At 40.3% G+C, this 12,325-nt stretch overlaps 1 protein-coding gene across 1 annotated transcript; it reads right to left on the bottom strand.

Moving 5' to 3' along the window:
- Positions 1-9,439: 9,439 nt before the first annotated feature.
- ifitm5 (interferon induced transmembrane protein 5) lies at positions 9,440-11,805 on the bottom strand. Its single transcript, XM_015942226.3, has 2 exons — positions 11,426-11,805; positions 9,440-9,795 (listed from the first exon to the last, which is right to left on the bottom strand). Exons 1-2 carry the CDS (start codon positions 11,630-11,632, stop codon positions 9,574-9,576), a joined length of 429 nt encoding a protein of 142 aa, XP_015797712.1. The 5' UTR covers positions 11,633-11,805; the 3' UTR covers positions 9,440-9,573.
- Between the last annotated feature and the right edge of the window lie 520 nt (positions 11,806-12,325).

Genomic DNA, 12,325 nt, shown 5'->3' with positions numbered 1-12,325 from the left:
AATGTTTAGATCAGCAGGAACTCTGAGAGGCTGCAGGTGCATCAGTGAGTTTGCGGCCGCTGTGCAGGGGGAGGGGGGAGTGGGCTGAAGCGGGCAGTAAAGATGCAAAAACTACTGTTGTTAAAAGAAATGTGTGTTAACTTAGAAAATGTGGGCGCAAGTTTAATTACTTGTCAACTTTTTTCTCCGACGTTAAGACCGCTGCACAAAAAAAATAAATAAATAAAATAAAATGACTGCTGGTCGCGTGGTCCCCCTTGTGGCTGTGGGCCCCTGGGCCTGTGCCCAGTTTGCCTGTATTATAATCCAGCCTTGGCTCAGGGGCCCCAGATAAATAAACCGGTCTCCTCAACTCAGTTGGATGCGCAGAGGAAAGGAAGAGGCTTCAGAAAGGAGATTGCCAGGAAAAAGGTGATTTTAATATATTGGCTATAGATAGTTTATAAATGATTACAATTTTAATCTTTTAATTGTGGGTTGATTTCATTTAATTTATTTGTAAGTCAATGATTAATGTCAGTTGCTATGAAAGTTAACAGAAGGCTTTTATCATAAAAAATGTCAACCAGGGCAAACAGGTGATGATGATGAAGGGGATGATGATTATGATGAGGATGATGATGGTGGTGGTTGGACCAGTGGTGCCAGTGTTCAGCACCCCGGGGCAACTGTGGTTACATCTCCTCACCAGCGTGTGAATGATGACATCATCATCATTATTATCATGATAATGATGGTGGTGATGGTGAAAATGATGGTGATGATGATGATGATGTTGATGATGATGATGATGTTGATGATGATGATGATGATGGTGGTGGTGGTGGTGGTGGTGGTGGTGGTGGTGACGATAATGATGGTGGTGATGGCGATAATGATGATGATGATGATGATGAATATGATGATGATGATGATGAATATGATGATGATGATGATGATGATGGTGGTGGAGGTGACGATAATGATGGTGTGACCCGGTGACTAAAAGTAAACCTATCGCCTTTCATACAAACAAATAAGACTTTAGCCTTACTAAAGAATAAAAACTTACCCCAGATCATCATTCCCTGGGTGTTGACTCAGGTTGATTCACACCAGCTGGCTGCCGAATGTTCAGATTTTTACATTTCTTTAGTTGTAATTAGTTATTTTATGCTTTAAGTACTTTTATTGTGAGTGGGTAAGTGAGAAGGCAAGACCTCCATTCCTCCCATTCCTGCCTCACTTTCTGGCCACAAGGGGTCAGACACACACACTAAGTCAAACCAGACTTTCACACACAGCTTTCCATCATAAAGGAACAACCTACATCTTTGTTTCTCATTGAAATTACACCAAACATGTCACACAGAACTGCATGATACTTGATAGGAAGGTGGATTCAGGTTAGGTTTAAGCTGCAATCTTAAAACAATGTGCCTTTAGTTTTGTTTATTATTCACTAAGTCCTAAGCAAGCTTGTCAACAAAGATGTTTTAGTTTAGTTACTCTGAGCCCATTATTGTTAATCCATATTTAATAAAGACCTACAGGTGGCCTCCTGTCAGATATCGTTTCTCTCAGGACGTCAATAATGTGTTTCCTGTTCATGTTGACCGTTTTAGATATGGAGGGTTATCAAAGCAAAACATTCTATAAGAGATCAGTTTCAACTATCTAGTTTTGTTACCAGACATTTTGTTTCTCCTGGTTTAAGTTGAACCAGCATCAGGTTCATATGTAACCCCAAAGGTTTTAGTAGATATTTACTTTTGTGTTGTTGTAATGACATTGTTGTCGTTGTTTATTAGGCTTTGAAGTAGCAATTCAGCATTTCCCCCTTCAGGAATGATTATTATGACTTGTTTTAGAAATCCCTGATACCAGCGGTGTGGACTCGAGTCCCATGACTTGGACTCGAGCCAGACTCGAGTCATTATTTTAATGACTTCTGACTTGACTTGATAAAATCTATTAAGACTTACGACTTGACTCGGGCTTGAATGCCCATGACTTGCGACTTGAATTGACTTGCATCTGTTGACTTGATGATGACTTGAGCATATTTGATATTTTAGCACAGAAGTGGCACGACATGGACAAAAATCATAAATCATTCTTGGTTCTGGGTTTGGTCTTGTTCTGCTAAAAGCAGCAGCACTTTGTTTATAGTTTCAGTTGCACTTCCTGCTTGTTTGAGCAAATAAATGAAGCTTTAAGAAGATTTATTCCTGGAATTTATTTATTATCATTGTCATTAGATTGAAGTTAGACAGATGACTTGATTATGACATTAAAATTCAAAGTTAGGGACTTGGACTTGACTTTGGACTTCCAGATCATTGACTTTGGACTTGATTTGGACTTGGTTGTCTTTGACGTGGACTTGACTCAAGACTTGACTGGAAAGACTTGTGATTTACAAAGCAGTGACTTGGTCACACCTCTGCCTGATACTCGTAGTGTTACCTGCTTTAGGGGTGTAATATGTTTTTTCCACCTGTCAGATAGCACCCTCTACAGGTGTAGAAAATGTATCACACTTAAAGCCCCTCTCCCTGCCTCCATGATTACGGCTGGAAGCGGCGCCTCTCGTTCGTGAACACTCATCTTTAGCCGGCCAACAAAGCTGAAAATGAAACACATTGTGTTTAATGATGATGGCTATCATAATCTGTGTTGTGGAGTACCGGAATACTAGTACCGCCGTTACATATTTAGAATACTAATTATGAGTCCGGTACAGTTACTTTTTTTAAACGTAGTATTTAGAATACGTAGTATTTAGAATACAGTTACTTTCGTAATATCATTGGAATACTTGGAATACTTGTATGTTTTTCACTTTTCACCCAAAAGATGAATAAAGAAATTCAATATATACATAAAGAAATTGTTGGGCAGTGTCTACGGTCCATTGACAGCTCTCAGCTCTCTTTCTAGTCTCTGCTCTAAGTGCAGGGTAAGATCTACGGTCTTTCCCCGCATGCTATTGGATACCAAACAACCAGACATACTCACCGCTATGGATGTCAAGTCAGCGATGCGGTCCGCCCTACTCCGTCAAAAAAGATGCTAATACACAGGGGCGGTTCTAGACCAAAATTTCCAGGGGGGCCACAGTGGGGCCAGTATTTTTTCATGGGGGCGTAAGACAAAAAAAGGGAAAAATTAGGGCAATACCAAAATTCTTTTTTGTCTCTGCCATATGACTAATTTTGTGCTTGTGCACAATTTTGCCAAAGGAAATTCCTAGTACTGTGAAACTACTCACTTTTTTGTTCTCTTCTTTTTCATATCTATCTTTACTATATTTTGGGGATCAAATGTATCAAAAATTTTCCTTAAAATTTTTTAATCTATGATCTTTTACAGCTGTATTTTACTAAAATAAGATTCAAACAAATTCATAATTAAAGACAATGAACAAGTAAACTATTACAGCGAATGCAGTAATGGTTTACTTGTGAAAGTAAAACTGGCATGTTTTTATGGTACTCTGATAACAATTCTGAATGCTTCACCGCAACATGAGACTTGAGTAAAAAATAATTCTAGTTGATTATTATAGTTTGTGACTTTATTTGAAGATTACATGTACTGTACATATGAAAAATAAATATTCAAACAAATTAAATATGTGCACAATACAATTTCAGACAATTTTCAGAAAATTTCAATTTTTGCCTTTCAGACTTTGCATGTACCAAAAAAAAAAAAAACTCCTCTCTCAGTTGCTTTTTTCCAGTTCCTAAATCCACATGGTGAGTCAAACACACTTCCTGCACCACTTGGTGAGCTAAAATGTCTGCATGCATGACAATAAGTAGAGTCCATAGTAACAGAATATTCAACCCAAGGATGACTTTCATACCAGCTTGGCTGAAAGTTGCGTCTTCTGTCTCCTATTAATGTCACTGGAAATGTCCTCAAATGAGGCTGAGTAGGTGGGTCATCCTTACACTTGCTGATATCTGAAAGAAAATAAATGTTAGCATGAGGATAAAAGTCATAATTAGCTAATTCAGAGTCTTATTTTATCTATTTATTAAATATAAACAACAGAAATTTTGGTCCAGAGTCAGCATGCCTCAAATGCATTTTACACACAATATGAGCTGCAATCACAGAGGGTTTGTTCAACACCCACAGACCTGACGGTAGTGTACACGATGCACATGACAGAAGATGTCCCTCTTTTTGCTCCTCGCTCTCTCCCTCACAGCCTACATCTTCCTCCTCCTCACTCTCAGGGAGGACAGCCTCTGACCTCTCTGGTTCCTCTCCAACCAACTCCTCCTTCCCTCTTTCATCCTGCTTCTCAGCTCCCTCGTGACTTTCATCCTCTCTCTGTCTACGCTGTTCTTTATTAACAGCTGTAAAAAAGGACAAAATGCCCCTTCTTCTTTTCATGGCCGCTGATGCTTCCAGTCATTGCTGCGAGAAAGTCAAAGATAAATGAATACTGTGATCTAATCTCAAAGTGTCTAAGGCTTAAAATGCAGCAACTTCATTTTTATTTTACAGTTAATGTTACAAAGGAAAAACAAATCAGTATTAACTGGGGATAGACTCAGTTAGGAACTTAAAAGTAAATGACAGAAACGCGCGACTACGATCAAAACACTGATGTCAGGAAAATAAACTGAATTGCTTACCGTCGTCTCTTAGCGTCTTTTCTGTTAGTCGTGCTCAAGAATTTCTTCGGGTCCCATTTAAACTATTTTTAATCTTTTATTCAAAAATCCACCGGGTAAACAGTTCTGTCCACAGAGTGTGCTGCGCTCTAAAGGCTCCGTGTGAAACACTGCAGCGCATTAGTTCCCGTCTCCGAGGCAGAGCGGGAAAAAAACTCTGATCTCTTCAGCACAGGGGCGATAACAGGGGCCAGGGCCGGTTCTATAGGGACCCAGGCCCCTGTGGGCCCCTGTTTAAAACCGCCAATGCTAATACATCATTTTCTAAATACACTAATATACCTCGATCCATCTCCCCTGGACTCAAAGAAAACCCTAAGTCAAACATAGTCCAAAGTTGATGCCAAAGCCGTTTCAAACGATCCACCGCTATCTTTACAACAGTAACTTCCCGTCCACCAACAGAGTGCTGTGATTGGCCCACCAAACCAAAACAACTCTGTGATTGAACCACTACTGAGCAGCGTCCATCTTGGTTTGCTAACTTGCAGGTACATCCCACCCATTTGGCTGACAGACTGCTATGATTGGCCCATCAAACATATAGAGCACTGTGATTGGACTGCTTTGGATGTCTGTCAATGAGGCAGTCTGCAATTCCATCTTGGAAAAACTACAAAACACATTAAAAAATACATCGTTTTTTTCTAAATAAATGTGTTGTGATTGGCCAGTCCCAATTATTTAGAAGCTTTTTGTGTAGATTACATTTTCTTGCAGACAGTAATGCTGTGCAGTGTTCAAGCACTTTCTCACAGAAACAGAAATATATTTTCTATTGACTGTTTGATAAAAAAGTGTTTTTTTTTCCCCAGTCGATACATGACATTTAGCATTAATATGCCCTGCTTTCCTGCGGGAGTTCTTAACACATATTGTGACATTTAATAGACCTAAATGCTGTTTTTATGGGAAAGTATTCTAAGTATTCTGAATACAGTACCAAGATTAAACAAAGTAACGGAATACATTACAGAACACATTTTAAAGCAAGTATTCAGTATTCTGTAACTAAATACATTTACAACGTATTCTCCCCAACACTGATCGTAATTAACCGAAACGTTAGCAAAACAAGGTAAAGAGCAACTCCTTTGTTCTGTGTTTTAAAAGAACCAACCAATGCAGGTTGACTAAATACACAGAATGAACGTACAGAAGATGTGTAACACATTGTGTTATTGTAACATGCTCACATTGTTGTTTATTCATAAAAAATGTATATATGTTTTAAAGACTTACTTGTTTAGAATAAATGTTGCCAACTCTGCTTCAGGTACTTCTGCAGATGCATGCAAGTACACTGTGTACGTAAGAAGATGCTTATGCTATTGGCTAAGGTGGAGCGGCGCTGAGTTCAAATGGCATAGGGCTCTACGGGGTGGTGGGCGGGCTTAGCTTCAAGTGGCATTTTTTAGTAGAAAAAATACTGATTTAGACTAATTTACACATTTTATTTTAATAAATAATAACTGGAATTACGACTATATGCTCAACAAATGTGTCCTCTTTTCAGCATTTTGGCAGCAAACATGTCTGTAGAAACATGACATTATTTTTGACCGTATTCTTTGAAAACACAAGTTTAATACACAACTGGAAATGTGATTTTATTTAGCCATTATGAACCGCTTAGTAACCAGAGGGTATTGCCAGGCTGACATCAAAAACCTGCACAAATCACATGTGCACTTTTATAGTGAACACATGCAGCTGGTTGTTATATAAAAATCTATGCAGTTTAAAAGATTCTTTAGAAATGCAAAAACCACTCGGCCGTCCTGTTTAAGAATTACAAACTGATGTTTGCCCAACTATAGTTGAGACTCGATTGCGGACAGTGTCTGTAGATCCTTCCAGCACATTGTTCAGTTGCTTCCTTCAGCTCTGCTGAAGCCAACGGCTGCTAAAGCGAGCCACTCTGGCTGTAGAACCAACCCCTATCCTATAATTTCCCTCAGACATCTGTAAGCAGTTCTCTCACACCACAAGAGGAAAATAGAAAGTTAGAAGCTAGGGCCTATGATTATAAAAGAGACATAAATATATAAAAAGCTGTTAGTGAAGTAGAAGCTACTAAAATGGCCGGAGTCTAGAAGGAGGAAACTGCCAGATGATCAAAGACACAGGATGAGGAGGATTCCTGCCTTCATAGCTTTAGCCTCAATAAGCAGCATCAGTTACCAGTTTACATAACGAAGTTTGTCAAAAGGCATTCAGTAACACAAGTCTCACAAGTCTGAAATTTGAGATTTTGATGCTGATTTCATCTTTGACCTCTGTGATTGCAAGAGCAGGAAGGCACACCTTCTCATTTACCAGTCACCTCGGATAAGAGCCACTGCCAAATACTTCATGCATGAATACGTTAAACATTTTCTGGAAACCTGTGGTGGTCTACTGGGTGGTCGCGTGTCCCTAAGTCTTTTACACAGATTATATTTAGCTAGTGGAGCACTGGGCTGACAGCTGCGATAAAAACCAACAACCCCACCCGCTCCACCCGACCCACCGCAGAGTAAAACCCACATGAGAACTTTAAGGTTGGCTGCAGGTGTAGCAGCACAACACCTGTGTTTATTAGCTGGGAGGGAAATGTTTAGAGGTGCATTTCAAAAAGCATTTAGTAAAGAAATGTTTTAACTGTTATTAGTGTTCACTTTATTTAGTTCATAGGTTAGAAACAACACAACGTCAAGTCAAAGTGGCCACATGAACAATAAAAATACATGAAAATGAAACTTAAATCTATTTTGTTACAGTAATAGCATTTAAATAATACTGAAAGATGAAAGAAATAGTTAAAGTGGCTTCTTCTCAGACTCCAAACACAGTACTCTGTTTTGCTGTTCGTACCTGACCAAAGCTTGGCTAAACATAAATATAATAAATAATCCAAGTGAAGCAGAAATGTCGCTCATTGAGCCTGTTGATTCCATTTATCCACTTTATCCTGAACTATTCAACCTTTGCTTTCACATTCTACCTGACACTGCTAACAATCACATCAGACCCTTTTAGAGCAGACTGTTTTACTAATTAGTGAGGAAATTTTTAAGATGTGAGTCATTTTATAACTGACTACATTCCCTTTGTCCCTCTTCACACAGGATTATCACCTCACTGTTAAAATTACAAATCAGCCACAACAACATGGATGGTCTTAAAGTGACAGAGTGTGATTTTCCTGGCGATATGGGCAGTAGATACCTAAATCGTTGCAAGGAAGCAGTGTTTTTGTGTTGGAGTAAGACTTTACCAACGGATGACCATTAGGGTCAAAAAGCCCTGGGGAGTACAAATTTTAGTAAAATGCCAAGCACATCAGACTCCTTTTCATCACTGGCAACAAGTGAAGCAGTAAACAACAACATTTAAGAATGATGAAAGTTTTGTAACCATTTGTTACAAATCAGTAAATGCTTTTTGTCCTCCTGGGCTCCCGTAGAAGAAAACATGGCATCTAATATGGCGTCGTCCAGAGACTTCTGTTTCTCAATGTCAAGGTGCCTGGCCTTGCGAGGTGATGTCTTGTGAGGCCAAGTGCCTCTCTTACGAGGACGCTGTCCTTTCTTGGTCAAAGAAAACGGTTAAATGGAACAGACTTGCATCACGTTACCGCAGGCTTCCATGGCGGTGACGTAACGTCATGTGACACGGGAGATAACGTTATATTTTTTTACGTATTAGTTTCAATATAAATATATAATGAGCCTTTTTTTTTAAATTAGGTATATATTTGTTAAGTAAAATATATAAGTGAGTTACTACCCACTAGCCACCGTAGCTGCCAATAACCAACCAGAGATGACTTCTTTGGATCTAAAAAAAACCATTTTAAATTAGTTGACTTACTTTTAAACTTGAAATTAGCCCCCGAAGTAGCTGCCGGTTTCTGATCCGCCATCCTTTTGAAAATACAGCGGTATATTCTGGGAAATTTTTGACCAAGGCTAGGCTACAAGACACCTCCCATGTATCCTTGCTCAGCTAGCTAAACAGCTAACAAACGGAGAACACACGCCTCGGTTGAACATGAACATTGGAACACGTCTTGGCGGCTCCTGATGATGTATCTCCTAGGCAACCGGGGTGGGGCCAAGACATCAAGGCGAGGTTCCTTGGCACTGAGAAACACCCTTAGACCCGCTCCCATGTATTTTTGACCTGATTTTTATGGTTATATGTTACGAAGCTGCCAATATTTTTCAACAACTGGGCATCTTCCATTTCATTTTCAACAAAATTTTGATGGATATTTCCAGAAGATAATGGTAAAAACTACACATTGTCCCTTTAAGGCCAGACTCAACAGGCTCCTCATTACAGTTGTGCATTTTGGTACCACTGATCTAGTGGGTAGCTGCAGCCTGATGCAGTCCCACTCTCACCATGGCAGGTTGGGATGTGGTCTGATCATGAGCATAGGAATGTGCTGCAGACATGTCCAGGGTGGTGAAGGTACAAAATATAGCATGGCACACACAAAATCACAGGATGAACTATTTTAGATTTACACAGACAGTGTAAAACAGGTCATAAGAACTAAGAGGTTTTAATCCAGTATGAAGGAACGTGGCTGTAGTGTGAGTTAGTATTAAGGGGTTCATGAAACTATCATTGTTAATGACGGTTATGCCACCTGAATTATAAGTCCTAAATTCTGGCTCTCGCACGCTTTAACAGTTGACTGGATTTGCCTTTGGGTTCTGCATTTGTCTATTTTTTTGCCATCCCTGTCTATTTTGACCATTTAATGTCATTTTAACTCTGATGCTGAAAAGGAACTCACTAAAATAACGACGGTTATGTCTGCCATCATCTGTGGAACTAAACCAAACCATGTGTCCTGACTGTGTGAATAGAACACTTTTTATCAATTTGGATCTGTCTCCATCTACCAGCTGAACAAATTCATGAAGTTCTGGAATCCATCTTCTCCTAAGAAGTCGAAGGAGCCCCTCAAAGAGCTGAGGTGGACAAGCAGGAGGACGAGCAGGAAGATGGCCAGGAGAGGAATCAGGAGGTTCCAACCGGCTGCTAGGATGTTGTACCACTTAGCCTTGTCTGAACACTCCTGGGCCAGCTGCAAGTTTCCAAGAGTCTTCTGGTCCCTGGCCTACAAAACCACAAGAAAATATCAAACTATGACTCAGAAACACAGATGCAACAATAAAATATCAAGCATTTCCTGATTAAAGCCCTCCAGTGTCAAAGAAAAAACAATCCAGCAAAGGAGAAGATGGTAAAGACAAAATAAATTCCAGTTTACTGCTGCCCATTCCAGTCACCACTCAGCTCCAGGGTCATGGATGCCTGCTAACCCGGTCTATGTGTTACTTTACTCCCTGATTATTTAAAAGCACTTGCTCATTAGGAAGCTGCCACTTACACCATTTTTAACTCCCCTCAGAGCGAGGCCCTCTCTTTAATTTGAGCACCGATCCAACGGTGGGCCTGTAATTCAAAACCAAGCCGGGAGGTAAATAAGGGGTGTACACACCCTTTTGTGGTAAACCATTTAGGAACATTTTTGTTCAGGTAGTCGCAGAGCAGGCTGGTGTCTGCTCTGTAAACTAAGTCAGAGCTGCTTTGTGTCGGTGAAGATTTTGGTTCTTTCTAGAATCAGAATAGAGGTAGAAGAAAATGACGATGTGTGTATTCTTGGTTATCGTGTGTTTGTACCATTGTTTATTTTTACAAAATGATATTTAGAACATTATGCTCTGTTTCATTTTTATCAAATCATTTTGCTTTTGGAGTTGGGCTGCGCAGTGGTTAGAGCTGTTGCCTTGCAGCAAGAAGGTCCTGGGTTCAATTCCCAGCCTGGGGTCTTTCTGCATGGAGTTTGCATGTTCTCCCTGTGCATGCGTGGGTTCTCTCCCGGTACTCCGGCTTCCTCCCACTGTCCAAAAACATGACTGTTGGGTTAACTGGTCTGTCTAAATTGTCCTTAGGTGTGTGTGTGTGATTGTTTGTCCTGTGTGTCTCTGTGTTGCCCTGCGATGGACTGGCTCTCTGTCCAGGGTGTACCCCGTCTGATTGCCCATTGACCGCTTGACCCATCCCCCACCACCCCACCCCCACCCCTGCGACCCTACATGGATGGATGGTGTTTCGGAGTTGAGTTAGAGGAACAGTGCTTGGTTATTTTGTTGTGTTGCTACTGTTCTGAGACTATCCAGTATGTGATGTAAACTCAACTAAAACACTCTCCTGCTTTCAGCTGTTTTCACTGATTGTTATAAAACCCTTTTAGGCCTACAGTCACAAAAAGATGGATGAACCCTTTAATATTTCTTTTTCTGAATTATCTAACACACCTAGCTCTCTAAGAGGACACGCATTACTCAGACCCAGCTATGTCAAACAATTACAGCAAGTGGCAAACGACAAATTGGTTTATTTTGTTATCTTGGGGGGTCCCAGGACTCTAGAAGGCGCGAGATCAAATACAGGCCATTTACCATTTTACCATCATTGTCTTTTTAAAAGAATACACGATAAACAAAAATAGATTATTAACTGTCACATGAACCTAGCCAGTAAATTTTTCTATTTAAAAAAAAAAGTTTTAAAAATTTTTCAAATTTAAACAAGTGTCAGACACAACTAATATTCTAAAGAATAATAAATTGCTCATACATCGAATCAACCAGTAACCAGTATTCATCAACAAACTTTACTACGGTCCAAAACTGAAGCCTTCAAGAACATATTTTCCCAGAAGATAAAGGCAAACGTTTTACCTTGATGGAGTAGATGAGAGCCATGAAGCCCAGGCAGCAGAAGTTAACGTAAAAGGTGTTGCACAGCGACCAGAGCAGGTAGTCCCGGGGAGGATTCTTCCCACAGCTTCCCATGTTTACCACAGTGGCTCCGGCCGGTTTGCGGGCAGATTTGCTGTTGGTGAGTGGGGTGCAGTCGGAAGGAAAGTTGTATGAATGGTTGTCCATGATGGTCCTATAGAGTAATGGTCTTTACTTGTGAGGGAATGTGTAGCTTTAAGGATTGGTCTTCAAAATGTTTGTTCTCCTTGGAAAACGGTAACCCCCTCCTTTATTTAAGGGTTTTAAAGGCCCATGAAGAGGGAGGTGGCTGGGAGGGAACTCATGGGCAGGGTCCTGTAATACACAGCAGGTTTGTCATTATGTGGCCATGCCTGAAGAAGACTGAAATAGAGAAAGACTGGGAGAAATGGGAAAAAAATAACCAAGGCAGCAGGGCGTGGAGTTTCATCAGATGAGCTCAAAAATCAATTTTCTAAGTCTTTTTAGAGGCTGATATATCCTATCCTATAGCCTATAGGCTGGTCAAACTAGGCGATGATAGGGTCGCAGGCCGCAATCCTGAAGCTAGTTGTCACCAACAGCAAATGTAGTTTCTGTATACAAGTGAGGGCTTTACTTCCTGGCAAAAATGGAGTTAGTAATCTTAGAAATCTCACACTTTACTTTTAAAAAGGCCACAACAGTACGTAAGGCTGAAAGCCGCTGCACTCTGATCATAGAAACCAAAACGATCACACCTGGCATTAACGTAGATGTCTGTTGTTCAGATGCAAGCTGCTCTAAGATGTTAACATGCTGGAAAAGCCCAAGGATCAAAACATCCCTCTGAAATTCCTGCTTGTGGATGCATTTATTTAC

The sequence above is a fragment of the Nothobranchius furzeri genome, chromosome 4, assembly GCF_043380555.1.
Source record: "Nothobranchius furzeri strain GRZ-AD chromosome 4, NfurGRZ-RIMD1, whole genome shotgun sequence".
NCBI classification, from domain to species: Eukaryota; Metazoa; Chordata; class Actinopteri; order Cyprinodontiformes; family Nothobranchiidae; genus Nothobranchius; species Nothobranchius furzeri.
Note: the sequence above shows the minus strand (reverse complement) of the source record. Positions and strands in the feature narration are given on the sequence as shown.